At 42.3% G+C, this 16998-nt stretch overlaps 1 protein-coding gene across 2 annotated transcripts in view; it reads left to right on the top strand.

Moving 5' to 3' along the window:
- LOC122798555 (autophagy-related protein 9A-like) overlaps positions 1 to 16998 on the top strand; it is a 1089020-nt gene that overhangs the window by 567302 nt on the left and 504720 nt on the right. For both annotated transcript variants that reach the window (XM_044067609.1, XM_044067608.1), the window contains exon 9: positions 5986 to 6165. In XM_044067609.1, the coding sequence (XP_043923544.1) occupies positions 5986 to 6165 (180 nt within the window). The remainder of the gene's footprint in view (positions 1 to 5985; positions 6166 to 16998) is intronic.

Genomic DNA, 16998 nt, shown 5'->3' with positions numbered 1-16998 from the left:
GTGATGCACCTCAGTCCATGGTGCTACACCTGATGGCCTAGGAAACATGTGTCTGTTAGTAGACCACCTCAGCAAGTCAGAAACATTTCCAAATGAGTAGAGTCTAAACAGGGGCATTTTTGTACTGATAACTGAAAAATGGAGTGTGCCATAAATAGACATTTTTGCCACCAATCTAAAAAAGCAGTTGGAAAATTTTTGCACAAGGGCCACAGGCAGCAAGACCTTGGAGGATGGACACTTGCTCCTTTCAATGGACAAATGTGTTTCTATATGCCTTTCTTCACATACTTCTTATCCACAGGGTATTACTGAAGATCAGGGAGAAAGGGCCAAGGGTGATCTTAATTGCATCTATTTGCGTGAGGCAGCATTGGTTTCATCTGCTCCATAGTCTGAGCAAGCAGGAACTGTAGCTGATACCTCAAAAGGTGAACCTATTAACCAAAAACAGGAGAATTGCTATGCACCCCAGTCTGAGCACCTTGAGGTTGACAGCATGGATGATTTAGTACTGTCCTCTCAAGGGATTTCTTTTGTTAAGGACTTCCTGGCTGTCTGAAAGGAGACCAGAAAATCAAGTACTAGGAAATCTTACAAATCCAAATGTAAAAGACTTGCTGTTTGGTGCCACTGTAAGGGCCAGCTGCCACTTCCTGCAAAACTATGCCTGGTGATAGTCTACTTAGCTGAACTGTTCAACTCCAGCATTTCTCATTCTTCTGTAAAGATTCATGCTTTGGCCATTTTTGCATGCCTACCTCCCTATGCATTTCCCCCTTTTTTCCGACCCCCTTTTAAAATGGTTTCTGAAGGGCATCATTTACCTCAGGCCTTCCCAGGTGACCACGTTCTCCTCCCTGGGATCTCATTTTTTTTTTGAGAAACTTAACTGTGCCACCTTTTGAACCTGTAGCTACTCCTGACATCAATTTTTTCTCCTGGAAAACTGCCTTTCTAGTGGCTATATAACCTTAGCTAGGAGGATCTCTAAATTGCAAGCCCTAATGCACATCCAACTATTCTTGACCTTCAAACTTGATAGGGCCACTCTCAGCAAATCCCCTCCTTTATGCCAAAGATGGTTAATGATGTGTCTGAATCAGCCCAGATGCCTTCCTATCTTCTTTCCACAGCCCCAGAACAGGGGAGAGTATAGTCTTCATTTTCTAGATGTTTGCACACAGCTGAGATATTAACGTGACAAAACCAGGAATCTTAGGAAAACCAATTTTTTGTGGCCTTTGTTAGCAACAAGGTAAGAAGGCCTATAAGCAAACAAACCATTTCTAAATGCATTTCTAGCTGCGTTTCCTTTTGTTACAGACACCGTGGTAAATTTCCTTTCCCAGCACACATCAAAACACATTTGTTACAGTCACCATGGTAAATTTCCTTCCCCAGCACACATCAAAACACATTCTCCTAGAGCTACTGCTCCTACCACAGCCTTTCTTAAGGGGTTCCCACCAAAGAAATCTTCAACGCTGTCACTTAGTCTTCTGTTCAGACATTTGCCAAGCATTACAGTTTACCTATTTTTTTTTCAGGACTAGGGCCAGTTCTGCCTCTGCTTTTTTGCAAGGCTGTCTGGCTTCAACATAAGTGGTTTCCAGCCCCCTCCCACACCCCCTTTTTTGTGTTGGGATTCAACCCATACTGTCATTACTTCCACAGTGATTTGATGAACATAGTACAGTTGTCTGCTTACCATAAACGTAGATGTTCAAGTGTCTTCATTGTTGAAGTATTCTTTCCAACCCTCCTTCCTCTGTGTTGTGCCCAGTGGTTGGGGTGGGCTACCTCTCCTTTCCTTTCAGCCTTATGATTCACCCTCCCCTGACTAGCTTAGTTTTCCAGACTTCTCTGCTCAGGATCCCATTGGAGGCCATTTAAATGCCTTGTGCTCCTTCCTGGGGTTCAGGGTGTGGGACAAGAAAAAACTGATAACATGCTGCTGGCCAACAACCCTCATACCTGTGTCATGACAATTAGATACACAGCATCCACTTGTCCAGGCGGAGAAAATTAAGTCCCTGGTATTCATGTTGACCAAGGACTATACTACCACAGCAAGAATATCTCCATACTGTCATTACTGCAACAGTGAAGACACTCCAGCATTTACATTGCTGTTGTACAAATGCAACTGCACTTTCTGACCCCCCCCCCTTCCCAAAGTTTCCAAGTAGTGTTTAGGCTGATATTTCATGAATGTTTCCTTGACTTTTGGTCTGAATGTAATTCAGAGCTCCTGGGTTCTTCTCTGCAAGTTCCAAAATGCCACTAATCAGTGCTGTTATTTTTTCTGAGACCCCAGCATTAGCATCATATCCAATGGGTCAGCTGGTGGCAGTGCCCTGGGCATCTTTGGCTTTCTTGACTTCAAGTGACTTGACATTGGTGGTGTAGGCTCACTTGTGTGCCTCAGACTATTAACCAGCAATAGACCCTGAACTTTGCAGCCTGCAGAACCGGCAATGTTTCTGCTTTCCACAGAATGTACATTAAACTCAGTGGTGACCCTTCTAGCAAAGTTCTGGCTAACATCAGAGAATGCAGCATTGGATATTGTACCTACTCTCATTCCAGAAACTCCAGCATTTGTTTTACCTGCATTGGCCATCCCATATTTGTGAGGTTTAACATAGGTGATGAGCCCTAGGCCATCTGGATCTCCAAAAACAGTTTCCCCTGCACTTTTTTTGAGGTCATATCTTTCCATGCTCCATTTACTTTCTGAGACAGAAGACTGTGTAACATTAGTTGCGGAATGTTTAAATTTTTACTACACTCTTCTACTATTAGTGAACTGGGATCCAGAGGCATTTGTCCTTGCAGCTTCCTTTGGAGGAGCTTGATCTGAGGCAGCTATTGCAAATGATGAAAGCATGGGTGCTTTCCAAGGGTTCTTGCCCTACCCACATTCTCAGATGATTAATATTATGCAGTTGACTCTGACTGTTCCTTTAGTAGTTGTGTTGGTTGCACTTGATGGATGATGGTGTAGAATAGGGTTCCCTTGATAGGTTGGTCAATTTCAGTTCTAAGCACTAGTCAGTTAGCCAGAACTTCTTGGAGAGCTAGGCATTTACCCTTGTCAGTGATGTGGGAGTCATTTTTTTTTCCTTCTGGCCTTCCAGTGTAGTAGTTCAGGCTTATTGACACTGTTTTGGATGGTTAAGCTGTGTATAGCTAGACTACCATTTTCAGTACTAGGAAGAATACTTTGTGTTGTATCCCCCCTGTAGTATTTGTTTTTTCACCAGTGTGGCAATTCATGTCTGTTTTTGCTAGCTCTTATTACAGAGGCAGGCTGCACCTTCTATCATCCATACTATTTAACTGTTTCTCAGTATGTTATTTTTTTTGTTCTTTTGTTCTGAGCTTTTCCGATTTGAGTTGGAGGCATCAGTTGGGGAACTGTCCAGGGTGTCAGATGGTTTAGCTATGGTTCTGCATCTCATGATTATTGGAATTCCATGATAGTCAAACTGATGAACATAGTAAGTGCAAGTTTGATTGGTATATTAAAGTCTGCTTTCTCAGTAATACCTGATGTCATGTCAGACAGTGATCCACAGCGCAAATGTCAGAAATTCAGGTAATTTAGTCAAGAATGAGAATTCAGATATAAAAATCTTGAGCGAGAGAGAGAACAGCAACAATAACTTTATGAGCAGTCTTATATTACATTTGTGGGTTATAGGAGTGTTCCACCGCAGATTCTTAGTGTTCTCATCATTTCAACTTTTAATGGGTAGAAGGTTGAAGAGCAGATTTCTTTAGCTGTTACTGGTGCTTAAAAATCAATATAAAGTAAAGTTAGTATTGAACCAAAATCAGCAGAGACAGAAGTACTAGAAAAGAAACTGAAAAAAAATTCTCGTATTTATAGGTTGGAGGCAGAAGAAGAATTCAAAAGCCTTGAGAAAGTCCACAGACCGAAGATGAAGTCTTTGGCATTAGGCAATATCTGAATGAAATGACTGAATGCCAAGTATATGCATAATAACATGGACATGTTGCTGTTTAATAAAGTGTTAGTAAAAAAAAAACATTTGCAACACAGTATAGCAGGTTGCCAGTTATTGCTTTAACTAGCTAAATCCCAGCAGGATTCACTGTGATCATCACTCAAGTTATTTGACAACTGAGGAGTTCATAATGGTGAAAAGTCCTCTAGTGTTAGGGAAAATCACGTATGGTTGACAAACTCACCAAAATGCTTGACTCACTGGATTGCTGTGTGGATCACAGTTGAGACCCAGGAAGTCAGGATTGGTGATACTACTTCCATTAATAGATTGGTCACATGCAGGGCACCTCAGGGCCTCCTGCTGAGAGTGCCTGTATTTGGCATCTATATCTTGGAGGTAAAGGCTAATTTCAAGGGCCTTTAGCTGAACAAATTCACAGATGACTGCAAATTGTGAGCTATCGTAGATCCTCCCCCATGACACAAACAGTTTACAAGAGGGTCTAACACAGACAAATGACTGGTGCCAAAATCACGGACTAAAACTCAATGCCAAGAAATGCATTATAGTGCCTTTTGGGAAAATTGCCACCCAGGCTAATTACTCCATGGATAAGACAGTTGGGGATTTGGGAACATAAGTATACAGTAATCTGGTCTTTGACCAACATGTAGTAAGATAATCATTATATGTCACCCACCTTATAGGTAAGGGCAAGGCATCCAGGTCTAAGGAAGTTGTTTTGCCATTTTATTTGGCCCTTATCAGACCCATCTTTAAGTGTAATGCCCTCTTCAGCATGTACTTGATCAAATATATGCAACAGTTGGAATGCCCACAAAGGTTCCTTACCAGGAGAATCCAGGCTTAAACACACTGTCCTATACTGACTGCCTTAAAGTCCTACCTCTGTACTTTTTTTCCTACAGGTTATGGAGAGATGATCTATGCCTGGCATACAGGGCATCCTCTGATCCAGCTCTGATGGACCTTTTGCAAATCCGCAAAACAAACAGCATCTAAACCACTAGATCTGAGGATTTAAATTTTGCTTGTGGCATAAATGAGACATATTGGGGAGACAGCTATGTGTCAAAGAGAATCCCCATGCTTTGGAACAGGCTCCCCAGCCCTGTGAAGCAGAGTTCATCTCTAACCCTACTTAAGCATAACCTTGACCAGTAGATGTGAAATCAGAAATTCACCCCAGGTCTGCCCTCTCCCCCATGTCTTTGATAGAAGCAGACATTAATGCCTAAAGTAACCTCCCCCATAACCTCTAGAAACTTCCTAACTAACATATCCCCTGCTAATAAACGTCCATGATGCGTAGGGACGCAATTGGGTTGAATTGCATAGCTAAGCTTATAAAGGCTGTGGTTGTCATTAGCCTAGTATATAGCTATGAACTGAGGAGTAATTCTCATTGTATAAGTGGTTCCCGTAAGTGCTGAAAATTGTTGAAGATGCTGTAAAAAATCCACTAGTATTCCCTAGAATTCAAAATGCACTGGATAACAAGTGATGCAAAGATTTCTACTTATGATATTATGTGTCATCATGACAAAGAAAGCAGGGTGATACAGAAATACTGCTCTTGTTAAGTGACTTGCAGAGTCTAGAGGTGGCGATTGGGGGAATGAGAGAGTACTGGATGAATTTCGTCAGCAGCTCTGTGCGTTGCTACTCACCCAGTAGTTACAATAGCATAAGCACTCTTTTAACAGTTACAGATGACCCAGTTCAAAAGCCATCAATGGACTTCTGAAGAACCTTTTTTTTTTTTTTTTTTTTTTATGAAGGGGATCAAAGTTAATCAGTAAAAATGTTTGGTATATTTTACTTTAGTTTGACTGCTGCCATGATAATTAAAATGTATGCAGTGATACATTTCAAAAAGGTTAGGGTACCTAAAATTGAACAGAAATAAACTGTGAAGTAAAGAATATGTCGAGAAACATGTACATCTGGTTTAACTTGCTCCTTTTGTGTTTTTGTACCTCAGGTCTTTATCTTGGAAGAATTGCTTAGTCCAGTTATCACTCCCCTTATTTTAATCTTCTGTCTACGCCACAAATCCCTAGAAATTATCGATTTTTTCCGGAACTTCTCTGTGGAGGTAGTTGGAGTTGGCGACATTTGTTCTTTTGCTCAGTTAGATGTTCGGAAGCATGGAAATCCTCAGGTGAGATATTACTTTACCATTGCCTGCAACGTATTCTGCCTAGTTTTGTTTAATTAAATTTTGTTTCCACGTTTTTTTTTTTTTTCGTACAACTATAGCCTTTGGATCATTTACACTGTAGAATAAGTTACATCAGTGGGATAAATCAGCAGAGCTGTGTAGTGTTAACTTTACGTGTCATGCTGGAGATATGTTACTGTGGATTATGCCACTAAATATCATCAGCAGAAAGTAGTCTTTTTTCCTGAATAAGTCATTTACGTTATGTGTTGTTAGGATCCAGTTTGAATGCTTTAGAGAATATCCTTTCTACTCCTTACATCACTTGCAGATCCTGTTTGTAGTGGGGTATTACAACAACTACAATTTATTGGACATAGTATTGTAAATTATATGATTCTTCAGTATTTTTTTAATTCAGCATTGCAGTTTTTCATCTGTTATCCTTTTGTAAGATCATGCAAGTATAACCCATGGATTCTTTGTACTCTGAGCTTTTGGTTATTCTTGGTAAGACAGACAAGATGCCACAGGCATCAAGACAGTCTGTCACAGATGTCAGGTCTAGCTGTTTTTGCATTTCTTTCTGTTGATATCTGTATTCCTGTCTGTTGCTAATGAGCTGTTGTGTTTTTTATGATATTGTGAAATGCATTTTGTGCTTACGCGTGGCTTCAGACTTCTCTTATTTTGAGGAGGAACTGGACTGCAATTCTCACTGTCCTCATCTTTTGGTAATGACTTGAATTATGTGACCTCTAAGTCTCCTCCAGAAGACATGTCATTGGAGGCATTCTGTCACCCAAAAGAGACCAGTTCTTGTGTTCGAGAGGAGATATCTTGACCTAAAGGGGCTTGGGCCTCCAAAATCTGTATCTCTTTCTCCATTTCAGGAAGCCTTGCTTAGATGTTTTTGAAGTGGCATCCTTGAAGCCATACTTTCAATCCCATAGCCCTAAGAGACCTGAATGTTCCTATAAGGTAAAGCTCTACAGAAGATTTATTTATTTGTATTTTTTAATTAGGATAGAGTATGGATCAAAGTGTTTTTTTTTCAGACAGCCCAGAAGCAGTGTCTGGTTATTTGACTTTGTGAGAGTCACACAGTAGACAGCTGAAGTCTGAGGACTGTAGGAATGAACTCATTGACAGCTCATAGCCTTAATCGTCTGTGCTAACTGCTAGACAAATCCAGGTTATGTACTTAAGACTGTTAAGGTATCTAGACTGGCTCTAGGGTGTAACAGTTTTTCTAGTGACTGGGAGAACAGGTTGTTAGGCCTGTTTGAGAGAAAAATATTTACCTTAAGTAGCCCTGTTCTTCAGGGCCCTGTGCTTGCTCTGCCTGATTTCACAAAGTAAAGAGGAAATATCAGAGTTTTTTTGTAGCAGGAAATTGCAATTACCAGTTTACCTCCTTACCGTTTGGTTTGTCTACTACACTGTGACATTATTTACAGGATGCCTGGTTTCAGTTGTATACTTCTTGTCGAAGGGTAGTAGCATATACCTATATCTGGATGACCTTCTGTTCAAGGGCAGGCCTAGGAAGAGATACAGAGAGCTGCGGGCTACACCTTAGTTTATTTCATGAGACTGGAATTCTCACTGTACAGTCAGAAATCCAGTTTGACTACAGCCAGGTCAGTAGTCTTCCTGGGGCACACCTGGCCACTGACACTTCCCAAGCCTTTTGGTGAGCCAGGCCTAATTCGGACCCCTTTAAATATTTTTAAAAGTACTATGACAAGCACTAGTTAAGTTTTGTTGGTGCCAACCTCAGTAAAGTCAGTCTTGAACAGCTCAGCAGTATCAGGAACTTTCAAGTGGGTGAAATGAGATTTCGTCTTTGCATCTGCTCTGAGACGTTCACCAGCATTTTTGACAATGAGGGAGTTTCCAGTTTGCTGTCCTGTCTACAGATTGATCACCTGTTAGCCATTTCTGAAATAACATGGATACCATCAGTGACATAAGTGCTAGATGCACACATTTTGTGGCCATAGCCTTAAACCAGACTCTTGATAACGTTTGGACAAGTCAGTAGTGATGTTAAAGGTAATACAGCATTGTTTGGTATAAATAGAAGTGAAAAGGTTTGTGCATAAATGCATTCATTGTTTTGATCAGTGTGTACAAAAGTATAAAACTCCAGTTGCACTGTGGAGACAGATGTCCTTGTTTTTGTTTAAAACTGTGTTAAATCATGCTAAAAGTTTACAGGTTGTAGAGACAGATGAAATGTTTCAGACCTACTGCTCACAGTGGAATGCTTTTAATAGAGATAAGAAACTATCAGTAGAGCTTAATGAAAAACAAATGCCACTGTTAAAGAAACATGATATACAGGTTAGAAAGTATATGCAAACTGTTTGACATTTTGCCTAGAGCTGATGTTGCTATACAGATGGATGCTACAGAATGTTCAGTAGTGCACACAGATGACAATTGTAAGAATTTGCAAGTTTTTGAAATTGAATTTGAAATTGTACTTTGTGCAAATGTACAAAATTTACGACAGAAATGTGCAGATTTATGGGTTAAGGATAAAATAAATTCCAGTTCAGCTGACACAGCTAAAGTGCTCAGAAAGACATATTGGATGTGGCCAGTTAGGAAAAAAGAGTAACCATACACATTTATGTTATGTAGGATATAGCAGAAGTAACAGTCACGTTACATGAATACAGTTTTGTTAGGACTGAACAAGTTTAACAGCTCCGTACTAACACATGAATATGTTAGGATTTATTGAGTTAAAGATTACAGCAGCTAACAGTTCAAAGTGTAACAGCTTCATACTAGGTATGGATATGTCATTAGAGTTAACTATGAAGTTGTTAAGACTATTTTAATATTACAGTTTCTGACAGGATGCTAGAACAGACAGAGCATGAAAATGAACATATTTTTACGTATAATATTTTTTCTCTTGGTACTGATGAAGATGGGTTTAAAATAGTAAGTGCAGTAGGACGTGGGTAAATGTAGATAGGTGGGGGGATGTGAACAGTGACGTACTGATAGTGGCATCAACCATTCCAGTTATGGGAAGCCTTGATGATAGAATTGCATGTTTTTTGTAGCTCTAGCAGGACTGTGTGCTACAGAAAAAAAATGGAAGAATAGGCAGATACAGAAAGGAGTGTTTGCAATGGACTCAGAAAAAAATAAGTCAAAAAGGAAACAAAAGATGTTCTTCGTGTTTCATTGTTGCAGTCATCACCTGTGAGTTATCCCTGCTGTGGTAGCCCTTGGCCGGCCCGAATACCAGAGTCAATATTTTTTCTGCATCAGCTGCTGTCGCCTGTAGACTGACGTCAGGGCTTTAGTGCTGTAAAGCAAGGCAGCTGACATTATTACATCAGTCTTTCTTGCCATAGAGCCCCTAGCAAAAGCAGTTCACAAGTGTGCCGGTTGGCCACTACAAGAGCTCGGATCACAGCTGAAAAAGTCTAAAGTTAAGTACACCATTGGGGATCTTTTTTTCTTGCACTAACCAATGTCCGAAAAAGTTAACAACTGTCTCACCTGTGGAAAGCAGATCCCACACTGAGACTTCCATTCATACTGCTTCACTTGTTCAGGCCCAGACCACAACGTTGCCGGTTCTGTGCCCTCTTTAATGCGAGAACCATTCATAATAGACCTGTTTTTGTGGACAGGTATTTTCATCCTCCGTCTTCACTAATGGCATCCATCAGCCAACAATCCGTAGAGCCTCCGAAAAAATGTGGGGATAAAGATAGAGACAGACCACACAAGGCTAAGCCTTCCGAAGACTCTTCTGCTAAGCAGGTCAACAGTACTCCGGAATTCAGTGAGGTGCTTTTGCAGCCCCTGATGCCCGATGCGATAGCTATGCAGGCCTCTACTGAGACCCTTCCGAAGTCCGGTATGCCGCAGAACTCTTCTTCTCCTTCAGAGCGTTTGGTTGTCTGCCTCAGTTGGGTCTAGAGCCACGACGCAGGCACCGGCTTCCGAGGAGGTCTTCTGCACTACTGATTCTAGTCAGAAACTGACATCTTCACACCCGACTACCGTGTCTCTCAGACTGATGAATACCCTTAGGCCTAGAAGCCAGGCCACCCATAGAAACTCTACCTCTAGCCACCATCTTACTCCCGCTCCTCCACCCCAGGCCCAAATGCTTAAGATGGCAGAAGATCTTATTTCCCTTATCAGGGGCACTCGAGCCACAACTTCTAAAAGGAAAAGAAACCTTCTCCTGAACTATTGACAGAGCAAGATTCTGAGGAATCTGATTATTCAGATTTTGAAGAGGAACAACAACCTCTGACTGCTTATGAGGATTCAGATGCAGAAGAATCCATCCCTTCTGCCTCCCCACCAGAAGACCTTTCCTTTGGAGAAACCCTCCACACCCTCAGGGAACATTTCCAATGGGACTTGAGGACTTCCCTCAGTCTAAGAAAAGGCTAATAGAATTTCTAAACCTGCCCCAGCACAGACCCCTGGCTATCCCCCCCTATTTTAGAAGTGGTGGATGATGATTTTCATGAAGCCAGCTTGGACCCTGATGCCCTCCCACCTGCTCCTAGTAAACCAGACAAGTATTACAGAGTACCAGGCTCTCACAAATACCTGTACAGATATCCTGCTGCAGACCCGGAGGTCATCACACAGGGACCTAAAGGAGCCAGGGCTAGTTTTGCAAAGAACCCCACACCTTCTGATAAGGATGCCAGTGCTCTGGACAGATGGGGTAAAAAAGTTTACAGCTCTGCAACCTTAGCTATCAGAGCTCTCAACTGTTAGTTCCATATGGTAAAATATCAACAACACACTTTGGAACTATGAAGGCAAAAAAAAAATTATCTTTCCTGAGTGTGCCAATTCTAAAAGAGTTAGCAGATTTATTGCACTCTGCTTGTCAAGTGGCAAAGCACTCTTTACACTGTGGATATGATGCACTAGAAGCCTGTAGCAGGGCAGCAGTGTCTGGATCTGTCATTAGGAGACATGCATGATTGAAGGAACAACCTCTACCTGATCATGTCAAGTCTAAATTAATTGATGCACCCTTGGATAAAGACCACTTGTTTAGAGAAAAAGCAGAAGAGGTGCTTAAAAAGATGGAAGACCAAGCAAAATCTATGCAGACAGTAAAGGATTTCTTTCAGGTTCAACCTCCTAGATTCAGCAGGAATTTTCTCTCTAAGCACTGGTCTTTTCCTACTCCTAGCAGACATGGGCATGCTAAGCCCTGCAGGGACAGGCCACCCAGGTCCCTATCCCAGGGACAACAGAGAACCAAACAGTGGACCACTTCCGCCTCTAAGGCAGGGAGTTCTAAGCCATCCATGTATGGCAAAAGCTATCAATGACTCCCACTCCCTATGCCCTCATTTCACCCAACAAAAGCTCGGAGGAAGGCTGTCCCTCTGCAGAGAAGATTGGCTGTCTGTAACAAAGGACCAATGGGTCTTAAAGATCATTTTTCAGGGATACAAATTCACTTTCAACAAACTCCCAATTCCCTGAGGGTATCCAGACTTGCCTCCAAATCAGTGGGCAGAGGCATTAAAACAAGTCCAAACTCTCATATCTCAGGGGGCGGTAGAACCTGTTCCCACAGATCAAACAGGCAAAGGCTTTTATTCCAGGCTATTCTTTGTTTCCAGAAAGGAGGACACCATCCTGAATCTGTCCATTCTGAACACCTCCCTGGTGGTTCCCAAATTCAAAATACTAACCTTGCAGCAGCTACTGCCTATGCTGACAAAAAATGCCTGGTTAGTGACCCTGGACCTAAAAGATGCCTACCTCCCCATCCCCATAAGGGTGTCTTGCAGGAAATTCCTGCGTTTCAGAGCAGGCTCACAGCACTTTCAGTTCTCTGCTCTTCCCTTTGGCTTATCTACCGCTCCCAGGGTTTTCACCAAATGTTTGGCCCTGGCCATAGCATTTTGTAGACAGACAAATATACAGATTTACCCTTATCTGAATGACATCCTCATTCAGGCAGAGTGCAAAGAAAAGCTGCTCCAGGACCTCCACTTGGGGTTCACCATCAACGAGAAGAAATCAAAGCAAACACCCTCCAGGAGGATCATTTTCCTGGGAGCACTGCTGGACACAGCATCCCAAATGGCCTTCCTATCCCCAGAAAAACAGAGCTTCCGGCCTCTCTACTTTACCCAGGTGGCATCCAAAAGTCACTTCACAGCGAGGAAGTTCTTGCAAGTCTTGGGGTACATAGGTTCATAGGTTAGTACTAGGCTATCTGCCCTTGCGAGCCATTTTGAAGCCTAGCCAATTATCCCTTGTGAGACTCAAACCCAGCACCTTGTGTTTGTAAGGCAAACACTTTAACCATTAGGCCACCCCCCCCAACATGGCATCTTGCATCCATCAAATTCCTCTGGCCAGGCTTCACATTAGGAAACTTCAGTGGTATCTAAAGAACTTTTGGTGTCAACACTCACAGCCTGTAGAGACCTTGCTCCCTCTGATCCCCTGTATAAGGGCCGAGTTTCTGTGATGGGCAGAGGCCTGTGCCATGAACCAGGGTCTCCACTTCGTCCTCCGCCCTACTGGGCAGACCATCACCACTGATGCCTCAGACATTGCTTGGGGTGCCCACCTAGCAGGAAGGTGTACCCAAGGTCTTTGGGATGCCCAACACCTTCCCTTACATATCAACCAGAAGGAAATGATGGCAGTGCAAAAGGCTCTGACATCATTCCAACCCCATCTCAGGCCAGGGGTTCTCCTTAGCAAAACAGACAGCTCCACAGTAATGTAGTACATCAACAAGCAGGGGGACACACAATCTTACCCTCTGTGCAGGCTAGCCATGAACCTCTGGCTGACTGCCTCCTCTATGGGATTACACCTAATAGCTCAATACCTACCAGGGATCGACAGCACCCTGGCAGACTACTTAAGCAGACACTTACTGGATCGCCACAAATGGCAACTCCACAAAAAGATCTTTTTGCAAGTCACTCAAGTGTGGGGAAATCCGGAGGTGGATCTCTTTGCTTCGCACCTCAACCACCAGCTAAAGAAATTCTGTACCAGGGAGTATCACCACCTAGCATGGAAAGTGGATGCCTTGAACTTCCCCTGGAACTCCCTCTTTATGTATGCATTCCCCCCTCTGCCTCTTATTCCCAAGGTACTCATCAAGATAAGGGAGGAGGGGCCCAAGGCCATGCTCATTGCTCCAGATTGGCCTAGACAGCATTGGTACCCCTTGCTGCACAGCCTGACATTACAGCCTCCTAGGCTGCTTCCCCAGATCCCAAACCTGTTGATTCAAGAAGGGGGGGGGGATGCTGCACCCAGACTTGCAGACTCTCAAACTATCAGCATGGCTAATACTCCCAATGTAGGCAAGGGGCTTCTGCTAAGCAAGCATGTCCTAGACATTATCACAGAGGCCAGAAGGCCCAGCACCAGAAAATCTTACACAGGGAAATGGAAAATATTCTGCTCCTGGAGCCAGTCCAGAGGGGCCAGTTCCTCACAACCTTATGTCCCTCTTATCCTGGACTATCTAGCGGAATTACTCAATAGTGGCCTCTCCTTCTCCTCTGTTAAAATCCATGCCTCAGCCATTTCAGCTCACTTTAATACAGACCAGTCCCTGTTCTCTCATCCTTTGATTAAACAATTCCTCAGAGGGGCTTCTAATATCAAACTTCCCAGAAGGCCACCCACGCTAGCCTGGGACCTGAATTATGTTTTGGTAAAACTAACCTTACCAGCCTTCGAACCTGCTGATTCAGCAGAACTGAAATACCTCTCCTGGAAGACTGCTTTTTTTGCTAGCTATCACCTCAGCCAGAAGGGTTTCTGAACTTCAGGCACTGATGGCCATTGAGCCCTTCATCGTTTTCCATGCAAGCAGGGTTTCCCGTAGGACTTAACCCCTCCTTTATCCCCAAGGTGGTATCTGATGTGACTGTCAACCAGGCCATTCATCTGCCCACTTTCTTCCCTAGTCCTCAAAACAAGGGGGAAAGAATTCTGCACTCTCTTGACGTTCACAGACAGCTCAGATACTACCTGGACCGTAATAAATCCTTCAGAAAAATGGACCAACTTCTTGTCAGTTTTGCCCAAGGGGCAGAGGGGAAGCCCATTTCCAAGCAGACTATTTCCAAATGGATTTCACACTATCCATTTCTGCTACAGATTTCATGGGAAACCTCCCCCTAAGTCTATTCGTACCCATTCCACTAGGGCAGCCTCCACTTCTACAGCATTCCTCAGATGAGTTCCCACCATGGAGCCACCTGGACCTCGGTCCATACCTTTACAAAGCATTACCACCTTTCTCTTTTCTCTAAGGCTAGGGCAGGGTTTGCTTCTGCAGCTCTGCAGGGCTTGCTTACCCATGCCTAGGTCTCTAACTATTTCTTACACCTTTCTCCTCAGCTTTGAGAATCCTCCTACAGGTGATGACTGCAGCAGTGAAACATGAAGAACATAGTGCAGTTGTGTACACTTACCATAAATGTAGATGTTTGAGTGTATTCACTGTTGCAGTCCTGGTTTCCCTCCCTCCTTCCCCCTTATATCCTCTTTCATTTGGGAGACAAAAGCTTCTTGGGGTGGTTGTTAACCACCAGGACCACTTTGCCATATTTCCTGGGGCTTCTGTCTGGTTAGGGCAAGAAAAACTGATGTAATGACGTCAGCTGCCTTGCTTTATATAGTGCTGACGACCTGACATCAGTCTACAGGTGACAGCAGCTGACACAGAAAAACATTGACTCTGGTATTCGGGCCGGCCAAGGGTTACCACAGCAGGGATAACCCACAGGTGATGACTGCAACAGTGAATACACTCGAACATCTACATTTATGGTAAGTGTACACAACTGTACTTTGCAGGATGATAACATAGAGGGTCAAAGTGCTAACCAACAGTGCATGACAATACAAGTCAGAAAAAGAATTTCAGACCTTATGGGCAGAAACAAAAACAAACTATGGGAAGTCAGAGATTCCCATTACAGGGGAGATACAGTGGATTACATTACCTCAAGGTTTTCAGAACAGCCCTGCCATTTTTCATCAGATAGCAGGGACATTCTTACAGGATGCGAGTAAAGATGACAAGGTTACATTCTAATACAGGTAGAGGCTGTGAAGGAATACATATCGCAGCTGAGAGAAGTTCTGAGACAGTTGCAAGATGCAGGTTTCAAAGTAAACAAAGACAAAATACAGTTATTGTCACAAAAAGTAAAATTTCTAGGAATCGTTATCAGACTGACAGGGAGGACTCCTTGTTAGGAAAGGGTGAGGGGCATTCTGCAATTGCCAAAGCCTTTGATAATTTTGGATTTGCATAAGGTAGATCAAAAAGAATAGTTTGACTCTACAATGAAGTCGCACAGAGGAAAAGGCATTTAAAATGTTACTGCACAATTTGGCACAGGCAACAGAGCTGATAGCTCCCACCAGTAAATTTTCTTTTGTTCTGCAAGCAGCACCAGAAAAGCACACACTTTCAGTGGTGTTATTACAGACTTGGCCGTAAGAGGCATCATAGGGAATGGGCATTAAGTTAAGACAGGTTACTTCTTGTAGCAGAAATTGACTGCTGTAAAACAAACAAACAAAAAAAAAGGATATCATCCTTGGCATTAGCCAGTTTTGGCCATTTACTGGGGAATAAGACAGACAAAGTATTTTACAATGTTCTCTGGGATTATAGTTCAGACTCCACATTTGATAATCAATACTTTGATAAATGACAGTGAGAAAATCACAGACGGGGTTAGTTAGGCATTCCTGTAGTTCATGTGAATGGTGCACATTTCGGGAAGGATGGGAATTACTACACTGGGTTTGCAATAGTGACATTGCAAAAGGGAGACAAAGCAATTATGGTTAAGTTACCAGAATACATGTCAGCACAAAGGGCTGAGCTAGATACTTTAAAATATGTTTTGCAGTGTTTACATCCAGTAAATAATTTACACTGACAGTGCTTATCTAGTAAATTCTCTGAAACTGCATTTGGCAGCTTGGGCTAAAAGAGGGTTCAAAGATATAGTGCAGGACTGATTGAAAAGTACAAGTTGCAGGGACAGTTCAATATTTTAAAGGTAAAAGCAAAGCATCAACAACAGATAAAAGACCTGAAGAAAATATACCAAGAAATAGCTAAAGAGCAAAGTAAAGGAATTGATTGGACAATTGGTCCTAAGAGTAAACTAAAAGATTTGCTAAAAATTAGTAACAGAAATAAGAGTTGTGGTAAACCAGGCAAGGTAGATGTTCCAATCTTAAAAGTAAGGACAGTTCCAAATGGACGTGTATGTATACAACAGACAGGATCAAAACCTTTAAGGGTCAGTGAATGCAATATCACAGTAGCTAGGAAATACCACATTTGCAGTACAAAAGCATGTAAATGACTTCCTGTGGAATGAGAAGGAACCCGATATGTAGGGTATGTAATAACAACAATGAGATGAACTAAAGAATTATCTAAAGGTAAAATAAGAAATGTCAGGAAAAAGAAAAAAAAATTAGGAAACAGTATTGTTACATTAGATCAGTCATAGATCTACAGTCTTGATATAAATGCAGCAGAAGGAAAAGGGTCTTTGTGCTCTGATCAATGAGGAGTGCTGTACTTATATTCCAGACAAGACCGAATTCATAAAGCGACATTTAAGTAAAATACAACTAGTATCTGAAAGACATTGAACAGTGACTGGAGTGATGGTTAAATGGGTTATTTTCAGAATGATGAAAAAACATTATTGCAGTTTTAATCACAACAACTTGCATGTGTATTAAACTTTGTATTAAAAAAACTGTCAATCAGCTATCTTTTATAAC

This window comes from Protopterus annectens, chromosome 3.part1 (assembly GCF_019279795.1).
Source record: "Protopterus annectens isolate FY-2018-M chromosome 3.part1, PAN1.0, whole genome shotgun sequence".
Classification (NCBI taxonomy): domain Eukaryota; kingdom Metazoa; phylum Chordata; order Ceratodontiformes; family Protopteridae; genus Protopterus; species Protopterus annectens.
This window is presented reverse-complemented; position numbering and strand designations above follow the sequence as displayed.